At 47.8% G+C, this 24,897-nt stretch overlaps 1 protein-coding gene across 2 annotated transcripts; it reads right to left on the bottom strand.

Moving 5' to 3' along the window:
• Nucleotides 1-3,493: 3,493 nt before the first annotated feature.
• Nucleotides 3,494-24,596, bottom strand: NECAP2 (NECAP endocytosis associated 2). 2 transcript variants are annotated; one of them, XM_038747219.1, is made up of 8 exons: nt 24,498-24,596; nt 16,312-16,412; nt 15,011-15,115; nt 14,839-14,920; nt 14,344-14,452; nt 7,382-7,562; nt 6,555-6,636; nt 3,494-5,030 (listed from the first exon to the last, which is right to left on the bottom strand). In XM_038747219.1, exons 1-8 carry the CDS (start codon nt 24,587-24,589, stop codon nt 4,982-4,984), a joined length of 801 nt encoding a protein of 266 aa, XP_038603147.1. In that variant the 5' UTR covers nt 24,590-24,596; the 3' UTR covers nt 3,494-4,981. The 2 variants fall into 2 exon arrangements, with proteins under 2 accessions (XP_038603147.1, XP_038603148.1); XM_038747220.1 differs by having other exon boundaries at nt 24,504-24,596.
• Nucleotides 24,597-24,897: the final 301 nt, after the last annotated feature.

Here is a 24,897-nt window from a genome sequence, read left to right as displayed (position 1 = left end):
CACTGTTGGGTAGGGACTGTCTCTATGTGATGCCAATTTGTACTTCCCAAGCGCTTAGTACAGTGCTCTGCACATAGTAAGCGCTCAATAAATACGATTGATTGATTGAGTGACTTGCCTGAGAAGCAGTATGTCCTAGTGAGAAGCAGAACAGCCTAGTGGAAAGAGTACGGGTCTGAATTGGAGGGCCAGAGTCCTAATACCTGCCCCAAACCTTAGAACAGTGCTTGACACAGAGTAAGTGCTTGACAAATACCAACCTTATAATTATTATTTTTTCCTCTCCTGTTGTTTTGAGATCTTCAAATTGCTGCTTTCTTTTCTTCCTGCTGCTCTGTCCCAGGGCCAGGGTTGAGCAGCTTTGAACCTCTCTCTCTGTGTGGGAGGGCTCTAAGAAACCTTTCAGCAGTTTGTGCACAGCTATCTTGCCTTCCGACCGATAAAAAAGATGGGTTATAAATCACCCTCAGTGGCTTACTTTAGTGAACAAGAGCACAATGATGAATTCACTAAGCTGGGGCTCCATCTCACCTGGATCTCTGCAGCTGTCAGAAAGTGTTTACTTCATCTTATCTCACTGGCCTTTAAATAAAGTGCAGGGCAAAACGGAGCTTAGATTACAGTAAGGCACTACGGCAGCGTAACAGTTTGAGCGAAACAGAGGCTAGAAAAATGGGGATAAAAACGAAGGGGGCAGGGGGGACTTTTTCTTTTCTGCTGATTTGTCTTTGGGATGGATCCACATAGTTTGTCCACGCCAAGCCGCATGGAAAATTCAACTGCATGGAAGAAATGAGCAAACTGAGCTGGCTTCTCACACCACCTCTACCCGGGGTCATCAACACAACTTGAATTTTTTTACCAGCCCACAAAAATCTTTAACCAGATCACCCATCTTCCAAACAGAAGATACTTGAATTTTTACCAGCCCACAAAAACCTCTACCCAGAACACCCATCTTCCAAACAACAGAAGATACACCAAGAAAATCAATTTCATCTTCTTTTATTAATAAATCATCCCTCCACAATCACTCCTCACCCTTATTGAGGGGCTCTTGGTGAAGAGATAGCTAAAGGCAATGCTTTTCCACACACCTATCTTCCAGGGGGAGTTGTCAGCAGCACTACACGTCTGGGAGACAGGTTTGGGTGACAAGGTAAAGTGCCCCAATAAACATTTCCCCTTGCTAGGTCTCTTCCCAATTTCTTATCAATAGACATCATCATCACACTCACATTTCCTGAGAGAGATGTCCTGTGTAGTTCAAACCCACGCACCCTTCTGACTTCTCATTAATGAATACTATTCGCCCTTCCCTGTTTGGCTCAGAAAAGCAGCAGCTACAACTGCCTGTTATCATTATCATCCTCATCAATGGCATTTACCGAGCGCTTACTGCCGTGTGCTACGCTGTACTAAGTGCTTGGAAGTACAAGGCCTGTTATTGATCAGGAAGTGGACTTTATGTGGAGTCTTTTAGAAAAGGACTTGGTGGTTTCATCTGCTCAACAACAGGCAGGGGAAGGAAGCTAAAGCCCACCTCTTGTTTCTTAGTCAGTCCAAGTACACCTGATCCATGCTCGGAAGCCGGAAGCGGGTCCCAAGAAGTGGAATATCCGATCCAAGATGGGGCATGACGGTACATTCACCTCTTCAAAGACTGCGATCTTTGAGGTCATCTAAGCTGTCCCCCTGCCTCCAGGCAAGACTACATCCAAGCCATCCCAGACAGAGCTCAAAGCTTTCATATCTATGATTTTATTTCTCAAATTCCCTGGGGCAAAGATCAGCAGTCCCATTTCACAGATGGGGAAACTTGAGGCCCAGAGTCTCCAGATTAAACAACTCAGCTGATGTGAAAGTGCTTTGGAAAAAGAAAAGTGCCTATTCAAGGTAAAATTCCACATTCCCCGTCCAATACTCCTTCCTCTAGGCATCACGGATTCCCAGACCTCCACTCGAGGAGGAAATTCCATAGTAACAGATTCCAGGTGTTTACGACCCTCAAGTTCTGGCCAGGAATGCGGTCCTTTTAACGGCATTAACAGAGTTTTCTTGGTGTTCCCTGACCAACTGCACTTCCACCAAACATCCTTTTAAAATGTCCACATCCTTTTCAAGGATCAACAAAAAAGGTTACACCCAACTGTAGGCAGCACTCTATGCCAGCTGTGTGGCCCCTTTAAATCTGAAAACTCTTACAATTTCCTTTGGGAGCCACAACAAACACTTCTCTGCAGCCCCTTACCAGAGACATCAAAGGATTTTACAAATGTTAATTTATTCTAATAACACCCATGTGAGAAAATTACCTCTTCTTCTTCCCCAAAAGAGGAAATTCATGGACCTGCCCAAAGGCTACAGTAAACCAGTAGGACAAATCAAATAATGAATCAAACCAAAATGCAAACACAAATTCTTTTCAAGTGAGTCAGTACTTTCCAGAGGAAGACCCAAATATTTCAGAGCAGGACAGATTTGCGCTGGAGCAGCTTCAAGAAATGGTTACAGGAGAACAAATTCTTTGGAACACAGGCGGACAGGCTACAGATTCCCAAAGTAGCAAAGCTACTTTGTTACGGTGTGCAGGGCTGGTGTCTAGCTTTCTGGCAAATTGAGTGCTCTGGGATTAAAAGCCCTCCCCCCTCCCCATCCTGCTCCCTCTCCTCCACTTGCAATGTGTCTCCGCGAAGGATTGCACAGATTCAAGGGAATCCCTGAGACCCTCTGACTTGGAAAGTCAAGAGGAATTTAGTTTGTCTGCCTAGGGGAGTGATGTCTCAATTACCGTAGCAAGTATTCAAATAACCCATAAACATTTACATCCCTATGTGTTCACGCAAGGGCTCCAATTCCAGGTCTTTCTTTTGTCGTTTGCTTGTTTGATTTTTTAATGTCATCGGTAGAGCGCTTACTAAGTGCCAGGCACTGTTCTAAGCACTAGGGTAGATAGATACAAGCTAATCAGGTTGGTCACAGTCCTAGTCTCTCAGTTGGGGGCTTACAGTCTAAATCCCCATTTTACTGAGGCCCAGAGAAGTTCAGTGACTTGCCCAAAGTCACACAGCAGATATGTGTCAGAGCTGGGACTAGAACCCAGGTCCTCTGACTCCTAGGCCTGGGATCCTTCCACTAGGCCACGCCGCTTCTCGACATGAGGTCTTTAACGTCTGGTTTGGTAGAATAACTCTGCCCGTCCCAAATCACACAGGGATGAAAAGGGCTTTGCTTCTCCCCAACTGGGTTTTTAAAAAAATCATTATTACTAATTTTGACGAAGCACTTACAAAGCACCGGGGTCCTTCCAAGAAAATCATTAAGGCCTCAGCTCATCCTCTCAGGGGCTCCAAATCAAGGTGAGGGTTTAGGCCTGGATTCTCAGACTCTGAAAAGGACGACTGGGATCGTCATTCTTTGGGGCCTCTGCCCTCTGGGCACAGCTGCTCCTGAGGGACTTTAAGGTAGAGCGCCACAACCTCCAAACACAACATTCAGCCAAACATCAGTTTATTCTCATCTGAGCTGTTGTGTTTACTTTGTACATCAAAGACCTGTTTGGCTCTAGGCCCTTGAAAATGCTGGTGCAGAATTCACACACACACATAAACTCTTAGGTCTTTTGATCTGAAAATGATCTCTTCACCTTCCAGTTGCAAGAGAGGGCGGGTAAGGGGAAGCAAGACTTCAAGCAATTAAAAATGCCTTCACCCTTGATATAAATAGAAGCAAGAACTCTTTTTTTTTTAGAAAAAGGAAATCTTAAAAGCAATCACATAAAAAAGACTCATCAGCTTTCAGCATGGTCTCTATCCTCTTTGTAATAAAATAATTCAAGCTAAAGCGTTGGATGCCTACAAAAGAGTTTTTCAAAGTCTTGCTCAGATACAATCACTCCACAAAAACCAGTAGTAGTCTGGGCCACCAATATCTTACTTCTGAGCTGCACCCCTTTCATTCTCCTCACCCTCCCTGCAGAAGAAAGGAGATTAGAGGTTGTCTTTAGTCAACAAGGCACTTTGGAAACCACAAAGGGAAACCCAACTCATTGGCTGGTGACGGTGGCACAACCCAGGACACGTGGCAAGCAGCTACCTCCTTCACACCCAACCACCGGCTGGCTTTTCGCTCACCTCCTCCTGCCTCACCCGCACCTTTCCAAATGGGCAGGCTTCCATTCCCCAGCCGAAGACGCACCGCAGCGGGCAGTTGTAGTGGCGGAGGTTTGATCCTTCGGATGCCCTAACTGGGCGCAGGGCTGCTCTTGTGATTCCTATTGCTTGGGCGTTTTGTGCTTGTGCAGGTTGGCATATCGGCGAGCAAATATAAAAAGGGATGTAAAGGCAATGTGGTCTTTGGGTGCCCCTCCTTGCTCCTGGTTTCTTTGACGCCTTCAGCGGCCCTCCCAGGGAGAGCACTGCACCTATTTTAAGTGCCAAGAGTAGGTGGAGAGGGAGGGAGGAGGGGAAAAAAAATACCAAAGCCACACTCACCCTCATATTGGAATTACTTAAAAATGTAAACACTGCAGAGTGTTGGTATGGAGTGAAGTGGCATACGTATATATATATATATATTTCCCCTTCCTTCCCCCTACTCCAATTCTGCCTTTGGAATTTGTCCCCCTAGATTCAAGTGCTGAAATCAGAGTTCCAGGCCCAGAAATTATAGGACCCCTGAACTGAGAAGGAAAAATGAAATACGGACCCGGCGAAGAATGTCATCTCTTGCCCCCGGGGGCTCTGATTTCAGCATTTGGATCCTTGGACCCTTGTGCTTTGGTATCAGCCACTTTCCGTAATGCCCGATCAAACGACAAACATCAAAGAAACGTGGGGGTGGAGGCTGAGGGGAGAGAGGAGGTTCTGGCTTTAAACACAGAGGCCGGGGAGTGTGGCTTCCTCCATCCTTTGGTCCGAAGTGAAGAGGAGAGGCGTCTTCCCTCACATTCACGCAGGGGAAAGTGGAACTTGTGCCCGGTCTAAAACTGGACCCAGCTTGTGCTCTGCTGAGTCTGGTTAGGAGTTGATCTGAAAAAGACATCGTTTAAAGACACTCTTAAACAGGTCGAGGTGGGCTCCCCTCTCAATTCAGAGGGGCAGAAGCATCTACAAAGTTGCTGCCTTTTCTGTCTCGAACGCCAATCCACAAAGAGCTCAGAACCTGTCACAGAATTTATTTTGGTTCTCCACGGAATTGGTCATCGGGTGACATAATAATAAATAGTAATGATGGTATTTGTTAGGCGCTTACTATGTACCTGTTCTAAGCGCTGGGATAGACACAAGGAAATCAGGTTGTCCCACCTGGGGCTCACAGTCTTAATCCCCATTTTACAGATGAGGAAACTGAGGCACAGAGAAGTGAAGTGACTTGCCCAAAGTCACACAGCTAAGTGGAGGAGCCGCAATTAGAACCCTCCCAAGCCAGGGCTCTTTCCACTAAGCCACGGGGCAAAGGGCTGTAGGAATTCACAGAGCAAGTTAAAGATGGGGCCAATGGAACGAGTACCTGTGAGCCACCAATGTGCCAACAATTCAGTGAGAAGCCTTTTAAAAATGAGGCTTTCATTCATTCAATCGTATTTATTGAGCGCTTACTGTGTGCAGAGCACTGTACTAAGCGCTTGGGAAGTACAAGTTGGCAACATATAGAGATGGACCCTACCCAACAGTGGGCTCACAGTCTAGAAGGGTGGGCTCACAGTCTAGAAGGATAATGAATAAAAAGCCAGCAGAAAGCCAGAAAACTTTTGTGGTATTTGAAAATACTTTTGCCATCTCCTACTTTTGGTCCTCCTCTTGACTATATGCTTATTGTGGGCAGGGAATGTGACATCCAACTCCTGCATTGTAATTTCTCACACACTTAGTGTAGTGCTCTACACAGAGTAAGTGCTCACTAAATACCACTGATTGATTGATTGATTGTTTGAACGGTCTGGTGTCAGTTTCCTTCCCAGTCTGGGTCTTCCAGTCTGCTTTTCTAACACTATGACTACCTCTCGCTTTTTCTCTTCATCTCTCTCTCCCTTTCTCCATCTCTCTCTCTCTCATTCTGTCAACCTTTCTCTTTCCCTGCCTCTCTGGCGAAATCATTATGCAGAACAGTAAGCACTCTGCTTTCAGACTTATTGGCAGTGAAAAAGTTAAAACACTGTCAATTTCTGGGTTACACTTTAATCCCACTAAATCCTCCAGACTAGGTAAAGTTCCTTCTTTCAATTAATCAATCAATCATCAAGCAATGGCATTTACTGAGCGCTTATTGTGTACAGAGCACTGTTCTAAGCACTTTGCAATTTCTTAGTACAGTGTTCTGCATCTAACAGCATTCGATACATACTATCGATCGTCCGCTCTCTTTGTTGAAAGAGCAGTGACTTTGGTCTGCTGGATAGGGATCACTTTTATCACCAAAAGTAGGGGGGCCCACGCTAGCAGATAGGGAGTACGCCACTCATTCCAACACCCACCATGCACGCACAACAAGGAACACACAAAGTGTGATATTCTCATGTAGGGCAGAAGCAAGCAAACCATAGTCTTCCTTACCCTGAAGCTTTGGCAAAGTCACCCCAGATGTCGGCCGAGGCGGCAGCAGAGGTACTGGGAGGTGGCCAAGGCAAAGTGGCATCTATGATGCAAAAATCCAGGTGAAGAAGAGTGAAAAAGAGAGCTATATATCAGAGGTAAGTATGTGCCAGACTCCCTTCTCTTGGCGTTCTCTCCCCACTCTCCCGGTCCTTGTCATGACTCCCTGCCTTCCTTTTGCGCGTTTCCCTCTGTCCTCCCTCTAGCCAACCGACCAACCATCGGAGAGCTGCCGTTCCTGCCCCTCAAATCGCCACCTTCTCCATCCTTTCCGCACCACTAGGATACAGAGACGGAACTGGAAGTCCACCTTAGGAAGTTTCTGTTACGAAAACTGGGAGAGGAGTCTCTTGGTTGGGTTCCCTTACACCTCAGGACTCAGCCAGGTGGCCCAGGGCTGACCTGATGACGCCGAGTGGGGAATGGAAATGAGGCGGCACCACACTGGCCAACGCCGGCGCCCGGCGTGCCTCCGCAGTCCCATCACACTCTGTGACTCCATCTGCTCAGTCCAGTGCTTAGAACAGCGCCTGGCACATAGTAAGCGCTTAACCAGTACCATCATTATTATTACAGTTCCCTCAGCCTGGGTGTGAACCCCAGAGCAGTGTCTCCTCAAGTTCTTCACGGGGAACGGACCATCCTCCACAATTCAGCCTCCCTGACGGGCCTGGGCTCCCGGGCCGGTATCTCCGGACAAAGATAACGTGCGCTTCCTCACCAGCGGGAGTGAAGAGGCCCAAAAGGCCAGAACCCGAGACTAGCCAAATCCCCAGGTGGGTACTGACCTGTCATGGAAGTGCTTTCTGGGCAGGTCTGGGCCAGGCCTGGGAGAAGCTGCTCTCCGGGGGGAGGGATCAGAGCAGGAGATTTCCCTCCTCCAGGGGGAGGAGGCAGCAAGCTCGTCACCCCCGTGCTGGCTGATCGAGATTTGGCACCCGCGGCGGCTCCCTCCTTCTTCTTCATGTTCTGAAGGGAGGAGCACAATTACATCAACTCGGGGTTGGGTTCTGGAAGATGCCCTGAGTACCGTCCTCCCACAGACCTGGCGGGCCAACCTCAGGGGATCGACAGTCATTTTGCTTCCTTACCAGAACTACAATGGGGAAAAAGAGAAAGAAAACGGCTGCTTGGCAGGAAGGATATGCGACTTCCCAGGAAGTGTTCGGGATATTCACTCTCCTTGGCCCCTCCTACCTCACGTCACTAATCTGTACTGCAACCCAACCCACACACTTCAATCCTCTAATGCTGACCTTCTCACTGTACCTTCATCTCATCTATCTCTCCGCCGACCTCTCGCCCAAATCCTGCCTCTGGCCTGGAAAGCCCTCGCTCATCCTAACAGACAATGATGCTCCCTCACTTCAGAGCCTTACTGAAGGCATATCTTCTTCAGGAGGCCTTCCCTGACTAAGCCCTCCTTTCCTCTTCTCCCACTCCCTTCTGCATCGCCCTGACTTGCTCCCTTTATTTATCCCTCGTCCCAGTCCCAAAGGACTATTGTACATATCTGTAATTTATTTACTTATATTAATCTCCTTCTCCCCTTCTAGACTGTAAGCTCGTTATGGGCAGGGAATGTGTCTGTTTCTTGTTATATTGTCCTCTCCCAAGAGCTTATAATAGTGCTCTGCACACAGTAAACATTCAATAAATACAACTGTAGACTGTAGAAACAGACACATTCCCTGCCCATAAGGAACTTACAGTCTACCAATCAGTGGTATTTATTGAGCACTTACTTGGTGCACAGCACTGCACTAGTGCTTGGGAAACTACAATACAGTTGGTAGACAAAATCCCTGCCCTCAAGGAGCTTACAGCCTAATGGATGAGACAGACATTAAAATAAACTAAAGGTAAGGGAAGCAACTGCATATAAATCCAGTGTGGGAAGTACCTAAGTGCTTTAGGGGGTGGGAGAGGGGAAAATAAGGGTGGGGGAATGAGGGCTTAGTCTGGGAAGACTTCCTGGAGGATTGATGATTTCAGTAGGACTTTGAAGATGGGGAGAGTGTGGTCTGCTAAATATGTTGGCGAAGTTCCAGGCAGGAGGGAAGGGGTGAGGAAAGGATCTAAGGCGGTTGAGGCAATGGTGAGGTTGGTACTAGAGTGAAGATTTAGTGACTGCCTGAATATGTGGATTACCGTCCCATCTCCCTCCTACCACTCCGTTCCAAACTCCTCGAACGAGTCATCTACACCCACTGCCTCGAATTCCTCGACGCCAACTCTCTCCTCGACCCCCTCCAATCTGGCTTCCGTCCCCTACATTCCATGGAAACTGCCCTCTCAAAGGTCACCAATGACCTCCTGCTTGCCAAATCCAACAGCTTCTACTCCATCCTAATCCTCCTCGACCTCTCAGCTGCCTTCAACACTGTGGACCACCCCCTTCTCCTCAACACGCTATCCAACCTTGGCTTCACAGACTCCGTCCTCTCCTGGTTCTCCTCTTATCTCTCCGGCCGTTCATTCTCAGTCTCTTTTGCGGGCTCCTCCTCCCCCGTCCCATCCCCTTACTGTAGGGGTTCCTCAAGGGTCAGTTCTTGGTCCCCTTCTGTTCTCTATCTACACTCACTCCCTTGGTGAACTCATTCGCTCCCACAGCTTCAACTATCATCTCTACGCTGATGACACCCAAATCTACATCTCCGCGCCTACTCTCTCTCCCTCCCTTCAGGCTCCTGTCTCCTCCTGCGTTCAAGACATCTCCATCTAAAACTCAATATGTCCAAGACTGAACTCCTTATCTTCCCTCCCACACCCTGCCCTCTCCCCGACTTTCCCTCACTGTTGACGGCACTATGATCATCTTTGTGCAGAAACACTCTGGGCATGTTACTCCCCTCCTCAAAAATCTCCAGTGGCTACCAGTCAACCTATGCATCAGGCAAAAACTCCGCACCCTGGGCTTCAAGGCTGTCCATTACCTCGCCCCCTCCTCCCTCACCTCCCTTCTCTCCTTCTCCAGCCCAGCCTGCACCCTCCGCTCCTCTGCCGCTAACCTCCTCACTGTGCCTTGTTCTCGCCTGCCCCGCTGTCAACCCCCGGCCCACGTCCTCCCCCTGGCCTGGAATGCCCTCCCTCCGCACATCCGCCAAGCTAGCTCTCTTCCTCCCTTCCAAGCCCCACTGAGAGCTCACCTCCTCCAGGAGGCCTTTCCAGACTGAGCCCCCTCCTTCCTCTCCCCCTCCCCATTCACCCCTCCCCACAGTATCTGCATATATGTTTGTATAGATTACTCTATTTTACTTGTACATATTTACATATTCTATTTATTTTATTTTGTTAATACGTTTTGTTTTGTTGTCTGTCTCCCCCTTCTAGACTGTGAGCCCGCTGTTGGGTAGGGACCGTCTCTATACGCTGCCAACTTGTACTTCCCAAGCGCTTAGTACAGTGCTCTGCACACAGTAAGTGCTCGATAAATACAACTGAATGAATGAATGTGGGTTAAAGCTGACAGATGAGTCGAGGGTAATGCCAAAGTTGTGGGCTTGGGAGACATGAAGGATGGTGGTAGTATCTACAGTGAAGAGAAAGGCTAGAGGTGGAGGAGAGAGTTTGGGAGGGAAGATGAGAAGTGCAATTTTGGACATGGTTAGTTTGAGGTGACAACAGGACATCCTGGAAGAGATATCCTGAGGGCAGGAGACATGGGAGATTGCGGAGAAGGGGAGAGACTGGGACTGGAGATCTCCATCGACACAAAGATGGATAGTTGAAGCTGTGAGATTGAATGAGGTCTCCAAAGGAGTGGGTGTAGATGGAGAACAGAAGCAGCGTGGCAGAGTGGAAAAGAGCACGGGCTTTGAATCCCGGCTCCGCCACATGTCTGCTGTGTGACCTTGGGCAAGTCACAACTTCTCAGAGCCTCAGTTACCTCATCTGTAAAATGGGGATGATGACTGTGAGCCCCACGCGGGGCAACCTGATCACCTTGTATCCCCCCAATGCTTAGAACAGTGCTTTGCACATAGTAAGTGCTTAACAAATGCTATTATTATTATTATTATTATTATTACCACCAGAATTGAGCCCTGAGGGACTGTCACAGTTAGGGGGTGGGTGGGAGGCAGAGGAAGGGCCTGGAAAAAAGACTGAAAGGGAGCAGCCAGAGAACCAGGTAAGGGCAGTGTCAGTGCAACCACAATTTGGCAGCATTTCCAGAAGAGTCAGCCTTACTAAAGGGGAACGGGAAAGGGAAGTCTTATCACATTTCTTCAAGAGGCCTTCTCTGACTATGTCCTCATTTCCCCTTCTCCCTCTCCCACACACTTGGATCTGCACCCGGAGAAGCAGCCTGGCTTAGTGGTTAGAGCCCGGGCCTGGGAGCCTGGTCATGGGTTCTAATCCCAGCTCCGCCATACGTCTGCTCCGTGACCTCGGGCAAATCACTTCACTTACCTCATCCGTAAAACGGGGATTAAGAGTGTGAGCCCTATGTGGGACAGGGACTGTGTCCAACCTACCTTGTAGCTACCCTAGCACTTACATAGTAACAATAGTAAGCACTTAATAAGTAGCAATAATAATTATTATTATCATTACCACCCTGGAAGCACTGGATATTCAGCCCACCCTCACCCCGCACCAATTATGTACATAATTTATGTACGTACTTTATTTTAACGTCTATCTCCCCATGCTCCTTGTGGGCAGAGAATATCGACTCTGTTATACTGTCCTTTCCCAAGCACTTAGTAAAGTGCTCAGAACACAGTGAGCACTCAATAAATACCCCTGATTAAGTCTAGACCATAACAATTAATCAGAGCACTTACAAAGTCTCCTTTCGAAATCTGCCTCATCTCCCTGTGCCCCTGATCCCATTGCTCCTTATTAAAACATCTGCTCCCTCCCTCACCACTGTCTTCAACCACTTACAGTCCACTGGCTCTTGCCCTTCTGCTTTCAAACACTCCCTCGAATCTCCTATTTCTTTTTACATTTTAATGGCACTTTATTAAGTGCTTACTAAGTGCTAGGCACAATCCTGAGCGCCGGGATACAAATTAAACCAGGTTGGACGCGGTTCATGTCCCGGTGCGGCTCACGGTCTTAATCCCCATTATACATTTGGGGTAACTGAGGCACGGAGAAGTTAAGTGTGCCCAAGGACACATAGCAGACAGATGGCGGGGTCGGGATTAGAACCCCTTTCATTCATTCATTCATTCAATCCTATTTACTGAGCGCTTACTGTGTGCAGAGCACTGTACTAAGCACTTGGGAAGTACAAGTTGGCAACATATAGAGACGGTCCCTACCCAACAGTGGGCTCACAGTCTAGAAGGGGGAGACAGACAACAAAACACATACAGACACACACACGCACAACTCCTTAGAGTTGCAGAAGGGATGAGACCCACTCAATGAGTCCCCTAAATGTTTCCACGGATTTGCTCATCCCCAAATGACGTTCACCCCCGGCCGCTGCCAAAGCTCAGCCATGGTGGTCACCATGGGGAGCCAGTCCTCTCCTGTGGGCCCAACACTCTCCTCCTTGTGCCCGGGGCCGGGCTCTGGACCGGTCACCCTGTCATTGGCCCCATGTCCTCTCCCTTTCCTCTAGCTCCCAGGTCCATGCTCTTTCCACTAAGCCACACTGCTTCTGTAACTAAAAGAGACCCTCCCTTAGCCCCATTGCTCCTTCCCACTGTGGCCCCATTTCTCTCCTACCATTCCTGTCCAACCTTCTCAAACAAGGTCTTTAGTCCCACTGCCTCCGCCTCCTCTCTTTAGCTCCCTTTTTGACCCTCTGCAGTCTGCCTTCTGCCTCTTCCCCTCTCCTTAAACTTCCCTTTCCAAAGACATCAATGACCTCCTCCTCCTTGCCAAATCCAATGGACTCTGATTATATATGTTTGTACGTATTTATTACTCTATTTATTTTACTTGTACATGTTTATTCTATTTTATTTTGTTAACACGTTCTGTTTTGTTCTCTGTCTCCCCCTTCTTGACTGTGAGCCCACTGTTGGGTAGGGACCATCTCTATATGTTGCCAACTTGGACTTCCCAAGCACTTAGTACAGTGCTCTGCACACAGTAAGTGCTTAATAAATACGATGGAATGAATGAATGAATAATAATAATAATGATGGTATTTGTTAAGCTCTTACTATGTGCAAAGCACTGTTATAAGCGCTGGGGGGATACAAGGTGATCAGGTTGTCCCGCGTGGGGCTCACAGTCATCATCCCCATTTTACAGATGAGGTAACCGAGGCACAGAGAAGTTAGGTGACTTGCCCAAAGTCACACAGCTGACAATTGGTAGAGCCGGGATTTGAACCCATGACCTCTGACTCCAAAGCACAGGCTCTTTCCACTGAGCCACGCTGCTCCTCTACTCATCCTTACTCACCTTGACCTCTCCCCCCCCGCTTCTGACCCTGTGGACCAATCCTTTCAATCCATCAAAGGTATTTACTGAGCACTTACTGTGTGCAGAGCACACAACACGAATAGCCTTTTCAAATTTTCTAGTTTTAGCATGGCTCCCTTCATTACGGGAGGGTGGGGGCAGCCTGTCAAATACACCGTATAGAAAGTCAGCTCCAAATGAAATGGAAAAACCCCGAATGTCATCCCCCCAGACCCCTGCAGCTTGGGTTACAGAAGGCAAGAAAACCCACTTATCTGGAAAACAAATTCAGGAGGCCAGAGTACGGTGTGGGTCTGATAAGGGCTGTGTGAAGTGTGCTCAAAGTGGACAACTAGATTACCATTTACGTTATAAATCCCTCTAGACTTCAAGTCCCCAGCTAGCCTGTAAGCCCATTTTGGGCAGGGAATGTGCCTCCCAACTGTGTTATACCGTACACTCCCGAGGGCTCAGTGCCGTGTTCTGCACACGGTAAGCTCTCGATGATAAATACTATGGATTGATTGATGGGTTAAGCAGGCGCTTATCCTCTGTTCCTGGCAGCTTTTTCCTTCTGTTACATTCTGATAAGAAAAATGGCCTTGGCCTTTTTTCCCACAGGTCTGATCGCGGGCTCCTATCTGAAGCAGCTATACACAAGTCCCCACTCTAGTTGATTTGATTTCTGGGCAGAGAGCTCGGGAAGGAAGCGTCCCTTGAATACCACTGTTCAGAAACAAGTCTACGCGTCAGTCAGTCAACGGTATTTACTGAGCACTTACTGCGTGTAGAGCACTGCACTAAGCGCTTGGGAAAGTACAATGTAGCAATGCAATAGGCACATTCTCTGCCCACAGTGAGCTTACCATCTAGAGGACTAGACTACCAGAGCCAAACCATGGCCAAAGGGGGAAAGCCATTTCGGTGGGCAAACGTTCCCCATTTATGGACCATTCCCGGGATTCTTGGCCGAGGGGCCGGGGGTGACCGCGACGGTGCCGAGGAGGAAACTGAAATCTTCCTCCCGGTTAATAATAATAATAACGATAGCATTTATTAAGCGCTTAATATGTGCCGAGCACTGTTCTAAGAGCTGGGGGAGATGCAAGGTAATCAGGTTGTCCCACATGGGGCTCACAGTCTTAATCCCCATTTTCCAGATGAGGTAACTGAAGCCCAGAGAAGTGACTTGCCCAAAGTCACACAGCTGGTAAGTGGCGGAGCCGGGATTAGAACCCATGACTCCCAAGCCCGTACTCTTTCCACCGAGCCACGCTGCTTCCCAGTAAATACGACGGAATGAACGACGGGATGAATTCATCTGAAGGGGGTGGGCTTTGTGCACGCAGAGCAGAGGCCCAGGAGGGAGACTCACCGCAATGTTCAGTTTGATGGTCTGCCCCTCCTTGAAGCCCAGGTCCAATTTGGGCCCCTGGTCTGGGTTCTGAGCTTGCTTTGCAAACTCGCACTGTTGTTTCACCCACCTGAGGAGGTAAGATAAAAAGGACAGATGGGGGAGGAGGAGTGGCGAGAGAAGAGGGGGATGCCCGCTGCAGGCTGTCTCCCCAAGCCCTGGCTTCCCTATGGTCCATGAGGAAGGAAATGGGGATTCTTACCGCTAAACATATACAGAAGAGGGGGAACTGGTGTTTCGGCTGTTACGACTGGGAAAGCTAAAGCAGCTACTAATAAGGGCAGAGTTGGGATGGGGGGCTACTGGAACCCCAACTCCTGGATTCTACTGCCTCTCTGCTACTATCTGACTTGCTCCTGGGACAAAGGACTATCGTTCTGGGTCTCAAGTTTCCTCATTTTTAAAACGGGGTACCTCTTCAAACGTCAACTCTACAACCCAGAGGGGAACACTCACTTGAAGTGGTCTTGAAGTGCTACATTGAAGTCAAAGGCATCGCCTCTGTCGACAAAGCCGACCCCGATAAACGCCCGGCGCCCTGAGTGGGGGGGAAAAAATCTATCAGATCCCAATTCTCGAGCAGAGGAAAAACAGCTTTCCACCGAGAAAGAAGCTTGGCCTTGCATACCGCTTCCATCTTCAATCCGGATGACAAAGTATCTACTGGAGTCGGTCACGTTCTCCACGGCAATGCCAGGAAACTGGTCAACTGGGGCTTGGGCAAAAAGTTCTCCTGGAAGCAGAAGTAGGTATAAGGAACTGGCAACTGGCAATCTTTTCCGGTGCTTCCTCCACCTGAACCACTACCACTGAGAAGCAGCGTGGCTCAATGGAAACAGCATGGGCTTGGGTTCAAATCCCGGCTCTGCCAATTGTCAGCTGAGTGACCTTGGGCAAATCACTTAGCTTCTCTATGCCTCAGTTCCCGCATCTGTAAAATGGGGATGAAGACTGTGAGCCCCACGTGGGACAACCTGATCACCCTGTATCCTCCCCAGCGCTTAGCACAGTGCTTTGCACATAGTAAGCGCTTAAAAATGCCATCACTATTATTATTATTACCACCCCTCAGGGTCTCTGGCTCCTCCTCCCCTACCAGTGGGGAGCCACCTGCCCTGGGACCTCTTCCTTTGAAACTGAATCCGAGGGAGGAGAGGGGGGTCCTAAATTGCTTCTGGAAATGCAAATCGGGGCCCCTGGTTAGCAACAACTTCTCCATAAAAGGGCCAATCTTTTTACAATCACTTTAAAGAGTTCACCAGCCCCTTTGGGCCCCCCACCTACTTGGGGTAGTTTTGGCCTGACTGGCGGGAGGGGAATGGTCAAAAAGTCTTCTTAAGATCCCTTCCAACCCAGAAACTGGCGAGTTCCAGTCAGACCAGACATTTGAAGCTGGTGCCGGTGGATTCTGCTGTTTCTCCTGGGTGCAGATTGCCATTCTCCGGGGACCGGTGACGAACCTACCTGACAACCGGGACAGCCTGCTTGGGCTCCTGAGCAAAGGAAACCCAAACGCGGGCTGTTGGGAGTGGAGCTGGAGGGGTAAATGGGTGCAGATGCTGGGGATTTCTGAGAGGGCAATACTTTCCTAGCACGTTCTCCACTTGAAACCGCTCTCACACAATCGAGACCCCTTCATGAAGCAGGGAGGTCAGCAGGTCGGCTCTTTCTTTAGTGATTTCCTCGGACGGTTTAGCCCAAAGGCCCACACAAGGAGTCGGTGCCCTTTTGAAAAAGCTCCTCTACTTCTTCAGGCGTTAGATCGTGGCCCGTCACCCTGAGGAATAAAGGCAGGCTACGCCTGGTCATCCCAACCCTCCGGCTGCGGGATGGCGGTCCCTGAAAGGGCGTAGTTCTCTCATCTCCGCTAACGGGGAATTCCGGGGGGGTGAGCCTCTCCCATCCTACTTAGGCCTCCCCATCCTTTACCTGAAGTCTTGTCTTCCAGTTTGATGTAAGCCATCTGCCCCTTGGATGTTATCCGGAGGCGGCCACTCCATGCTGGTTGGTCCAGCTGCCACTCTGCAGCCCTGCGGGACAAATGCACATCCAGATGCCAAAGCGCCACACCAAATTCCCGTCAAACAGTCCGGGCTTCAGCTCCCAAATCACTATCACCGTTATGATTGTTGTTATTATTGTATTTGTTAAGTGCCTGCTGTGTGTTAAGCAGTGTTCTAAGCGCTGGGGTAGACGTGGCTCAGTGGAGAGAGCACGGGCTTGGGAGTCGGAGGTCGTGGGTTCGAATCCCGCCACTCGTCAGCTGGGTGACTTTGGGCAAGTCACTTCACTTCTCTGGCCTCAGCTGTATAATGGGGATTAAGATGGTGAGCCCCAAGTGGGACAACCTGATTACCTTGTATCTACCCCAGCACTTAGAACAGTGCTTGGAACATAGCAAGCGTTCAACAAACACCACCATTATTATTATTATAATACAAGTTTATCAGATCAGACACAGTCCCTGTCTGCCATGGGACTCAAAGTCTAAGCAGGAGGGAGAGCAGGTATTGAATCCTCCTTTTACAGTCGAGGAAACGTAGGCACGCAGATGTTACGTGACTTACCCAAGGTAACTGAGCAAGCAATTAGTAGAGACGGGATTAGATCCCAAGTTCTCTGACTCCCAAGTCTGTGCTCTTTCCTCTTGGCTATACTGCTTCCCATGTGTGGGGAAACTTCTTCCAAGAAAGGAGCCAGCATGGACCTGCTTTGTAAAAGACTTTAGAGATTGCTTCTTTTTTTTTTTCGGTAAGGCCTTCTAATTTCCTTTCCAATAGCTTTTCCCAAAAGTGTTGGGGGGTGGCCTTTGGGTCCAGGTTGGGACCCAGTGAGTCAGAAGAGAGAGGGGGCCCATTGAGGAATTATTACTGAGGAAAGGGACAGAGCGGAATAATTATGTTTGTAAGGCAAAAAAAAACAAAACAAAGATCTGGGAAGCATTGTGTCCTATTGTCAAGAGCCCTGGACTCGCTGTCAGGAGATCTGTGGTCTAGTCCCTGGCTCTGCCACTTGCCTGCTGTGTGACCGCAGATAAATCCCTTACCTTCTCTGGACCTCAGTTTCCTCACTAGTAAAATAGGGATTCAGTGCCTGTTCTCTCTCCTCCTTGGACAGAGTGTCCCATGTGGGAAAGGGACTGTGTCTCATCTGACTGCACTGTATCTACCCCAGAGCTTAGCTTAGCACAGTGTGCGGCAAATACCTCAAATAGTACTGTTATTGTTACTAATGGGCAAAAGACATGAAAAGGAAGATATTTAATGAAGAAAAGCAATCAGGATCCCCAGGCTTCCGGTAACTGCAAAATCTAGTGTCCTTTTTAAAAAGCTAACTCCAGTTTTTAACACTCCAATGAATCCCCAAGTAAAGGACAACCTGGTTTTTCCAAGAGGACCGGGAAAGTCAAAATGCATTTTTGAGGATCATTTTTTTTTTATGGCATTTGTTATGTATCAGGCACTGCAGAGGAGCAGCGTGGCTCAGTGGAAAGAGCCCGGGCTTTGGAGTCAGAGGTCATGGGTTCAAATCCCAGCTCTGCCAATTGCCAGCTGTGTGACTTTGGGCAAGTCACTTAGCTTCTCTGGGCCTCAGTTACCTCATCTGTAAAATGGGGATTAAGGCTGTGCGCCCTGTGTGAGACAACCTGATCACCTCGTAACTTCCCCAGCACTTAGAACAGTGCTTTGCACATAGTAAGCGCTTAATAGATGCTATCATTATTATTATTATTATTACTATGCGCTGGGGTAGAGAAAGGATAATCAGGTTGGATACAGCGCCTGTCCCCCACAGGCCTCAGTCTCCATCCCCATTTTATAGATGAGATAACTGAGACACAGAAAAGTTAAGTAACTTGCCCAAAGTCACACAACGGACATATGGAGGGGTCAGTATTAGAACTCAGGTTCCCAGGCCCGGGTGCCCATTTCAAACTAGATTCTTGAGAACGGTCGGATGAAATCCTGTCTGTAACCATGGCAAAGACTTCCAGGAGGCCTGATGTCAGGGTATTTTTTAGACCACACAAATGCAGAACTTTCAACCTCCGCACATTAGTTTCAATTTCACTTCCTTTAATAGGGGTAACTTGTCCTTCTGATAAGGATAATAATAATAATGGCACTTATTAAGCGCTTACTATGTGCCAAGCACTGTTCTAAGCGCTGGGGAGGTTACAAGGTGATCAGGTTGTCCCACGTGGGGCTCACAGTCTTAATCCCCATTTTCCAGATGAGGTCACTGGGGCCCAGAGAAGTGAAGTGACTTGCCCAAAGTCACACAGCTGAGGGATCTGAACCCAGGACCTCCGACTCCAAAGCCCGGGCTCTTTCCACTGAGCCACGCTGCTTCTCTGAAGGATCCAGGAAGAGATTTGGAATGGAGAGATTTTATTTTTACTCAAGGCTACTGGCTGTGGAAGTGTGGCTGCAGTCCTGGACAAACAGTATTTACCCAAAGCAATCCCAGTGTGACCAGAGGGGCAAAATGTGGCCGAGGGACAGTAAATACACCGGAGAAAGAAGAAGCGCAAACGAAAGGTCAGAAACATGGTTACTTCATTTCCCCGATAATTCACATTAGCCAGGACTCTAACCAACAGCGATGCAAAGATTAGAAATGATTCCTGGACAAATACGTAAACCTACACACTGATCAATATGATCTTTCTAGACTGTGAGCCCGCTGCTGGGTAGGGACCGTCTCTATATGTTGCCAACTTGTACTTCCCAAGCGCTTAGTCCAGTGCTCTGCACACAGTAAGCGCTCAATAAATACCATTGAATGAATCAATCTTTACTCCCAAATCCTTTCCTAACCACCAGCCAGCAGAGAACCCACATAGAAGGGACTCATTCATTCAATCGTATTTATTGAGCGCTTACTGTGTGCAGAGCACTATACTAGGCGCTTGGGAAGTCCAAGCTGGCAACATATAGAGATGGTCCCTCCCCAACAACAGGCTCACAGTCTAGAAGGGGGAGACAGACCACAAAACAAAACATGTGGGCGGGTGTCAAGTCATTGGAATAAATAGAAGTAAAGCTAGATGCACATTATAATCATCATCATCAATCGTATTTATTGAGCGCTTACTATGTGCAGAGCACTGTACTAAGCGCTTGGGAAGTACAAATTGGCAACATACAGAGACGGTCCCTACCCAATAGTGGGCTCACAGTCTAAAAGAGTGGGCTCACAGTCTAAAAGACTATAATTATTTTATAATAAAATAAATACCATAGTAAATATGTACAAGTGAAATAAATAGAGTAATAAAACCGTACAGCAGCGTGGTTCAGTGGAAAGAGCATGGGCTTTGGAGTCAGAGGTCACGGGTTCGAATCCCGGCTCCGCCACGTCTGCTGTGTGACCTTGGGCAAGTCACTTCACTTCTCCGAGCCTCAGTTACCTCATCTGTAAAATGGTGATTAAAACTGTGAACCCCACACGGGACAACCTGATCACTTTGCATCCCCCCCAGCGCTTAGAACAGTGCTTTGCACATAGTACGCGCTTAACAAATGCCAACATTATTATTATTATTATTATATATACAGGTACTGTGGGGAGGGGAAGGAGGTAGGGTGGGGGGGGGAGGGGGAGAAAAAGGAAGGGGCTCAGTCTGGGAAGGCCTCCTGGAGGAGGTGAGCTCTCTGACTCATTTTGCCCCTCCTTTGTGACTGGTGGGGCTCAATGAAAGTAGAGCTTCTGCTGTTATACGGAAGACGAAATGACGGCGTAATTATCTGAAACTTGGTTTATGTGGCTTTTTTACCCCTTCTAATTATACTGGTGGTATTTACCAATAATCATACGGTCAGATGTGCACTGATCTCTGTACAATGCACACTCCTAGACGGCGTCATCAATCGTATTTATTGAGCGCTTACTGTGTGCAGAGCACTGTACTAAGCGCTTGGGAAGTACAAGTTGGCAACATATATATACGGCAGTGAGCATACGCTTAGCAATCCTGCTAAAAAGCAACTATCGTTCTAAACTGTTGCATCTACGGCTCCACCCTCCCCCTCTGATGGATTCCCTGGTGGCTTAGTGGAAAAAGCCCGGGCTTGGGAGTCAGAAGTCATGGATTCTAATCCCGGCTCCGCCACTTATTAGCTGGGTGACTTTGGGCAAATCACTTCACTTCTCTGTGCCTCTGCTACCTCACCCGTCAAATGGGGATTACGCCTGCGAGCCCCTCGTGGGACAACCTGATTACCTTGTATCTACCCCAGCACTTAGCAATCAATCAATCGTATTTATTGAGCGCTTACTGTGTGCAGAGCACTGCACTAAGCGCTTGGGAAGTACAAGTCGGCAACACATAGAGACAGTCCCTACCCAACCGCGGGCTCACAGTCTAGAAGATAGCACAGAGTAAGCGCTTAACAAATACCATCGTCATCAGACTCAGGCTGGGGTTCCCTCCTCTACAGGATCCCAGATGCCTGACAAGAAACTCCTGGACAGTATGGAATCTATCAGTTAAATTTATTAGCATTTACTGTCTGCAGAATACTGTACTAAGCGATTGGCAGCGTTCAAAATAACAGATTCCCTGCCCACAATCAAGCAAGGGTATGCATTGGGTGTTTACTGTGCGCAGATCGCTGTACTAAGCGCTTGGGAAAGTACTACGACTGTCTCTCTATGTTGCTGAATTGTGCTTTCCAAGCGCTTAGTACAGTGCTCTGCAAAGCCCTACTGAGAGCTCACCTCCTCCAGGAGGCCTTCCCAGACTGAGCCCCCTCCTTCCTCTCCCCATCCCCACCCGCCTTAACTCTTTCCCCTCCTCACAGCACCTGTCTATACGTATATATGTTTGTACGGATTTATTACTCTATTTATTTATTTTACTTGTACATATGTAGAACATATTACTTGTACATAGTAGAGAAGCAGTGTGGCTCAGTAGGAAAGAGCCTGGGCTTTAGAGTCAGAGGTCACGGGTTCAAATCCCGGCTCTGCCCATTGTCCGCCGTGTGACTCTGGGCAAGTCACTTAACTTTTCTGTGCCTCAGTTCCCTCATCCGTAAAACGTGGGAAGGGACTGTGTCCAACCGACTTGCTTGTATCCACCCCTGCGCTTAGTACAGTGCCTGGCACATAGTAAATGCTTAACAGCATTAAATGCTTACATATTTGTTCCTCTATTTATTTTACTTGTACATATCTATTTATTTTGTTAGTATGTTTGGTTTTGTTCTCTGTCTCCCCCTTTTAGACTGTGAGCCCACTGTTGGGTAGGGACTGTCTCTATATGTTGCCAACTTGTACTTCCCAAGCGCTTAGTACAGTGCTCTGCACACAGTAAGCGCTCAATAAATACGACTGATGATGATGATGATGATGGGGATTAAGACTGTGAGCCCCACCAGGGACAACCTGATCACCTTGTAACCCCCCCCAGCGCTTAGAGCAGTGCTTTGCACATAGTAGACTGTGAGCATTTGCACATTTTAGACTGTGAGCCCACTGTTGGGTAGGGACTGTCTCTACGTGTTGCCAATTTGTACTTCCCAAGCGCTTAGTACAGTGCTCTGCACATAGTAAGCGCTCAACAAATACGATCGATGATGATAGTAAGCGCTTAATAAATGCCATTATTATTATTACTACAATATAACAGAGTTGGTAGGCATGTTTCCTGCCAAAAGAGGGATTTGGTTGGGTTTTTTTTGCTTATTTTGCTCATCTGCAGGAAAAGGACTCCACCTCTTCCCCTCCGGTTTGTTCCCGACAACTCCCGCAGTTTGCAGTCCACGAGAAAAGAGGGTTTTTATCCTCTCAGGCTACCGCGCGGGGCTTGTGGCTACCGTGATCAACTGGTATCTACGGGGGAGCTGGGCCCGCAGGCAGCACATAACACAACCAGCGCTTTTTCTGTAATCCAACAGCTTTAGAGACAAATCCCGAACGCTTCCAAACGCTCACTATCGGCTGCGACCCAGGCCCCTTGCGAAGGCAATTTCCCTAACTAGTTTTTCCCCGGGTGCCTTGTCCTCAAGGTTCATTTTACAAGACACTGTCCCCCATCTTACCTCCTTCCCTTCCCCACAGCACCTGTGTGTAATATGTTGTACATATGTACAAGTAAAATAGAGTAATAAATCTGTACAAACATATATACATATATACAAGTATATATATATATATATATATATATATATATATGTACAGATTTATTACTCTATTTTACTTGTACCTATCTATTTATTTTGTTTGTTAGCATGTTTGGTTTTGTTCTCTGTCTCCCCCTTTTAGACTGTGAGCCCACTGTTGGGTAGGGACTGTCTCTATATGCTGCCAACTTGTACTACCCAAGCGCTTAGTACAGTGCTCTGCACACAGTAAGCGCTCAATAAATACGATTGATGATGATGATGACTGTCTGTATATGTTGCCAACTTGTACTTCCCAAGCGCTTAGTGCTGATGATGATGATGACTGTCTGTATATGTCACCAACTTGTACTTCCCAAGCGCTTAGTACAGTGCTCTGCACACAGTAAGCGCTCAATAAATACAATTGATGATGATGATGACTGTCTGTATATGTTGCCAACTTGTACTTCCCAAGCGCTTAGTACAGTGCTCTGCACACAGTAAGCGCTCAATAAATACAATTGATGATGATGATGACTGTCTGTATATGTTGCCAACTTGTACTTCCCAAGCGTTTAGTCCAGTGCTCTGCACACAGTAAGCGCTCAATAAATACGACTGATTGTTTGATTAATAATGGCATTTGTTAAGCGCTCACTACATGCAGAGCACTAGGCCTTCCCCTCCTTCCTCTCCCCCTCTCCATCCCCCCGCCTTACCTCCTTCCCCTCCCCACAGCACCTGTATATACGTTTGCACGTATTTATTACTCTATTTTATTTGTACATATTCATTCTATTTATTTTATTTTGTTAATATGCTTTGTTTCGTTCTCTGTCTCCCCCTTCCAGACTGTGAGCCCGCTGTTGGGTAGGGACCGTCTCTCGACGTTGCCAACTTGGACTTCCCAAGCGCTCAGTCCAGCGCTCTGCTCACAGTAAGCGCTCAATAAATACGGCTGAATGAATGAATGAATGGTCTAAGCACTGAAAGGATGCCAACTTGGACTTCCCAAGCGCTCAGTCCAGTGCTCTGCTCACAGTAAGCGCTCAATAAATACGATTGAATGAATGAATGAATGTTCTAAGCACTGGGAGGATACCAGGTGATCAGGTTGTCCCATGTGGGGCTCACACGTCTTAAAATCCCCATTCTACAGAGGAGGGAACTGAGGCTCAGAGATGCCATCATTATTATTATTATTAAAATGGGGGTGAAGACTGTGAGCCTCACGTAAATGCCATTATTATTATTATTATTAAAATGGGGATGAAGACTGTGAGCCTCACATAAATGCCATCATCATCATTATTATTATTATTTTTACAATGGGGATGAAGACTGTGAGCCTCACGCAAATGCCATCATTATTATTATTATTATTATTATTATTATTAAAATGGGGATGAAGACTATGAGCCTCACGTAGATGCCATTATTATTATTATTATTATTAAAATGGGGATGAAGACTGTGAGCCTCATGTCAATGCCATCATTATTATTATTATTAAAATGGGGATGAAGACTGTGAGCCTCACGTAAATGCCATCATCATTATTATTATTATTATTATTAAAATGGGGATGAAGACTGTGAGCCTCACGTAAATGCCATCGTTATTATTATTATAAATTATTATAAAAATGGGGATGAAGACTGTGAGCCTCACGTAAAGGCCATCATCATTATTATTATTATTAAAATGGGGATGAAGACTGTGAGCCCCACGTAAAAGCCATCATTATTATTATTATGGGAACGAAGACTGTGAGCCTCCCGTAAATGCCATTATTATTATTATTATTATTTATTATTACTAAAATGGGGGTGAAGACTGTGAGCCTCACGTGGGCCTACCTGATCCCCTTGGGCCCTCCCCAGCGCTCAGAGCAGTGCTTCGCACATAGTAAGCGCTGAATAAATACTACTATTACTATTATTCTCCTATTACTGTTATTATTATGATGATGATGATGATGATGATGGTGATGGTCGCGGTCACCTGTACCCCCGGTTGGTGGCCCTCGGGGGGATGCGGTAGACATGGACGTCGGGCTTCACGCACAGGACCGACTCGTAGTCGCTGTCCGCCATCTTGGCGCCGGAACCCGGACATCCGGGTCCCTCCGGCGGCGCGCACCGGAAGGGGCGGGGCCCCCGCCTCGATGCTCCGGCCCCGGCGGCTAGAGCGCCTCCACCGCGCTCGCCCACCGCCACCCCCTCCCGCTGCCGCGCCCCCTGCTGGACATACCTGCAACTGCCTCGGGGCGCCGAGGCGACGCCGCCGACGGTGATTCACTCATTCAATCGTATCGATCGAGCGCTTCCTTTCATTCATTCATTCATTCAATCCTATTGATTGAGCGCTTCCTTTCATTCATTCGTTCAAAATCCCCCTCCCC

The sequence above is a fragment of the Tachyglossus aculeatus genome, chromosome 5, assembly GCF_015852505.1.
Source record: "Tachyglossus aculeatus isolate mTacAcu1 chromosome 5, mTacAcu1.pri, whole genome shotgun sequence".
Classification (NCBI taxonomy): Eukaryota; Metazoa; Chordata; class Mammalia; order Monotremata; family Tachyglossidae; genus Tachyglossus; species Tachyglossus aculeatus.
Note: the sequence above shows the minus strand (reverse complement) of the source record. Positions and strands in the feature narration are given on the sequence as shown.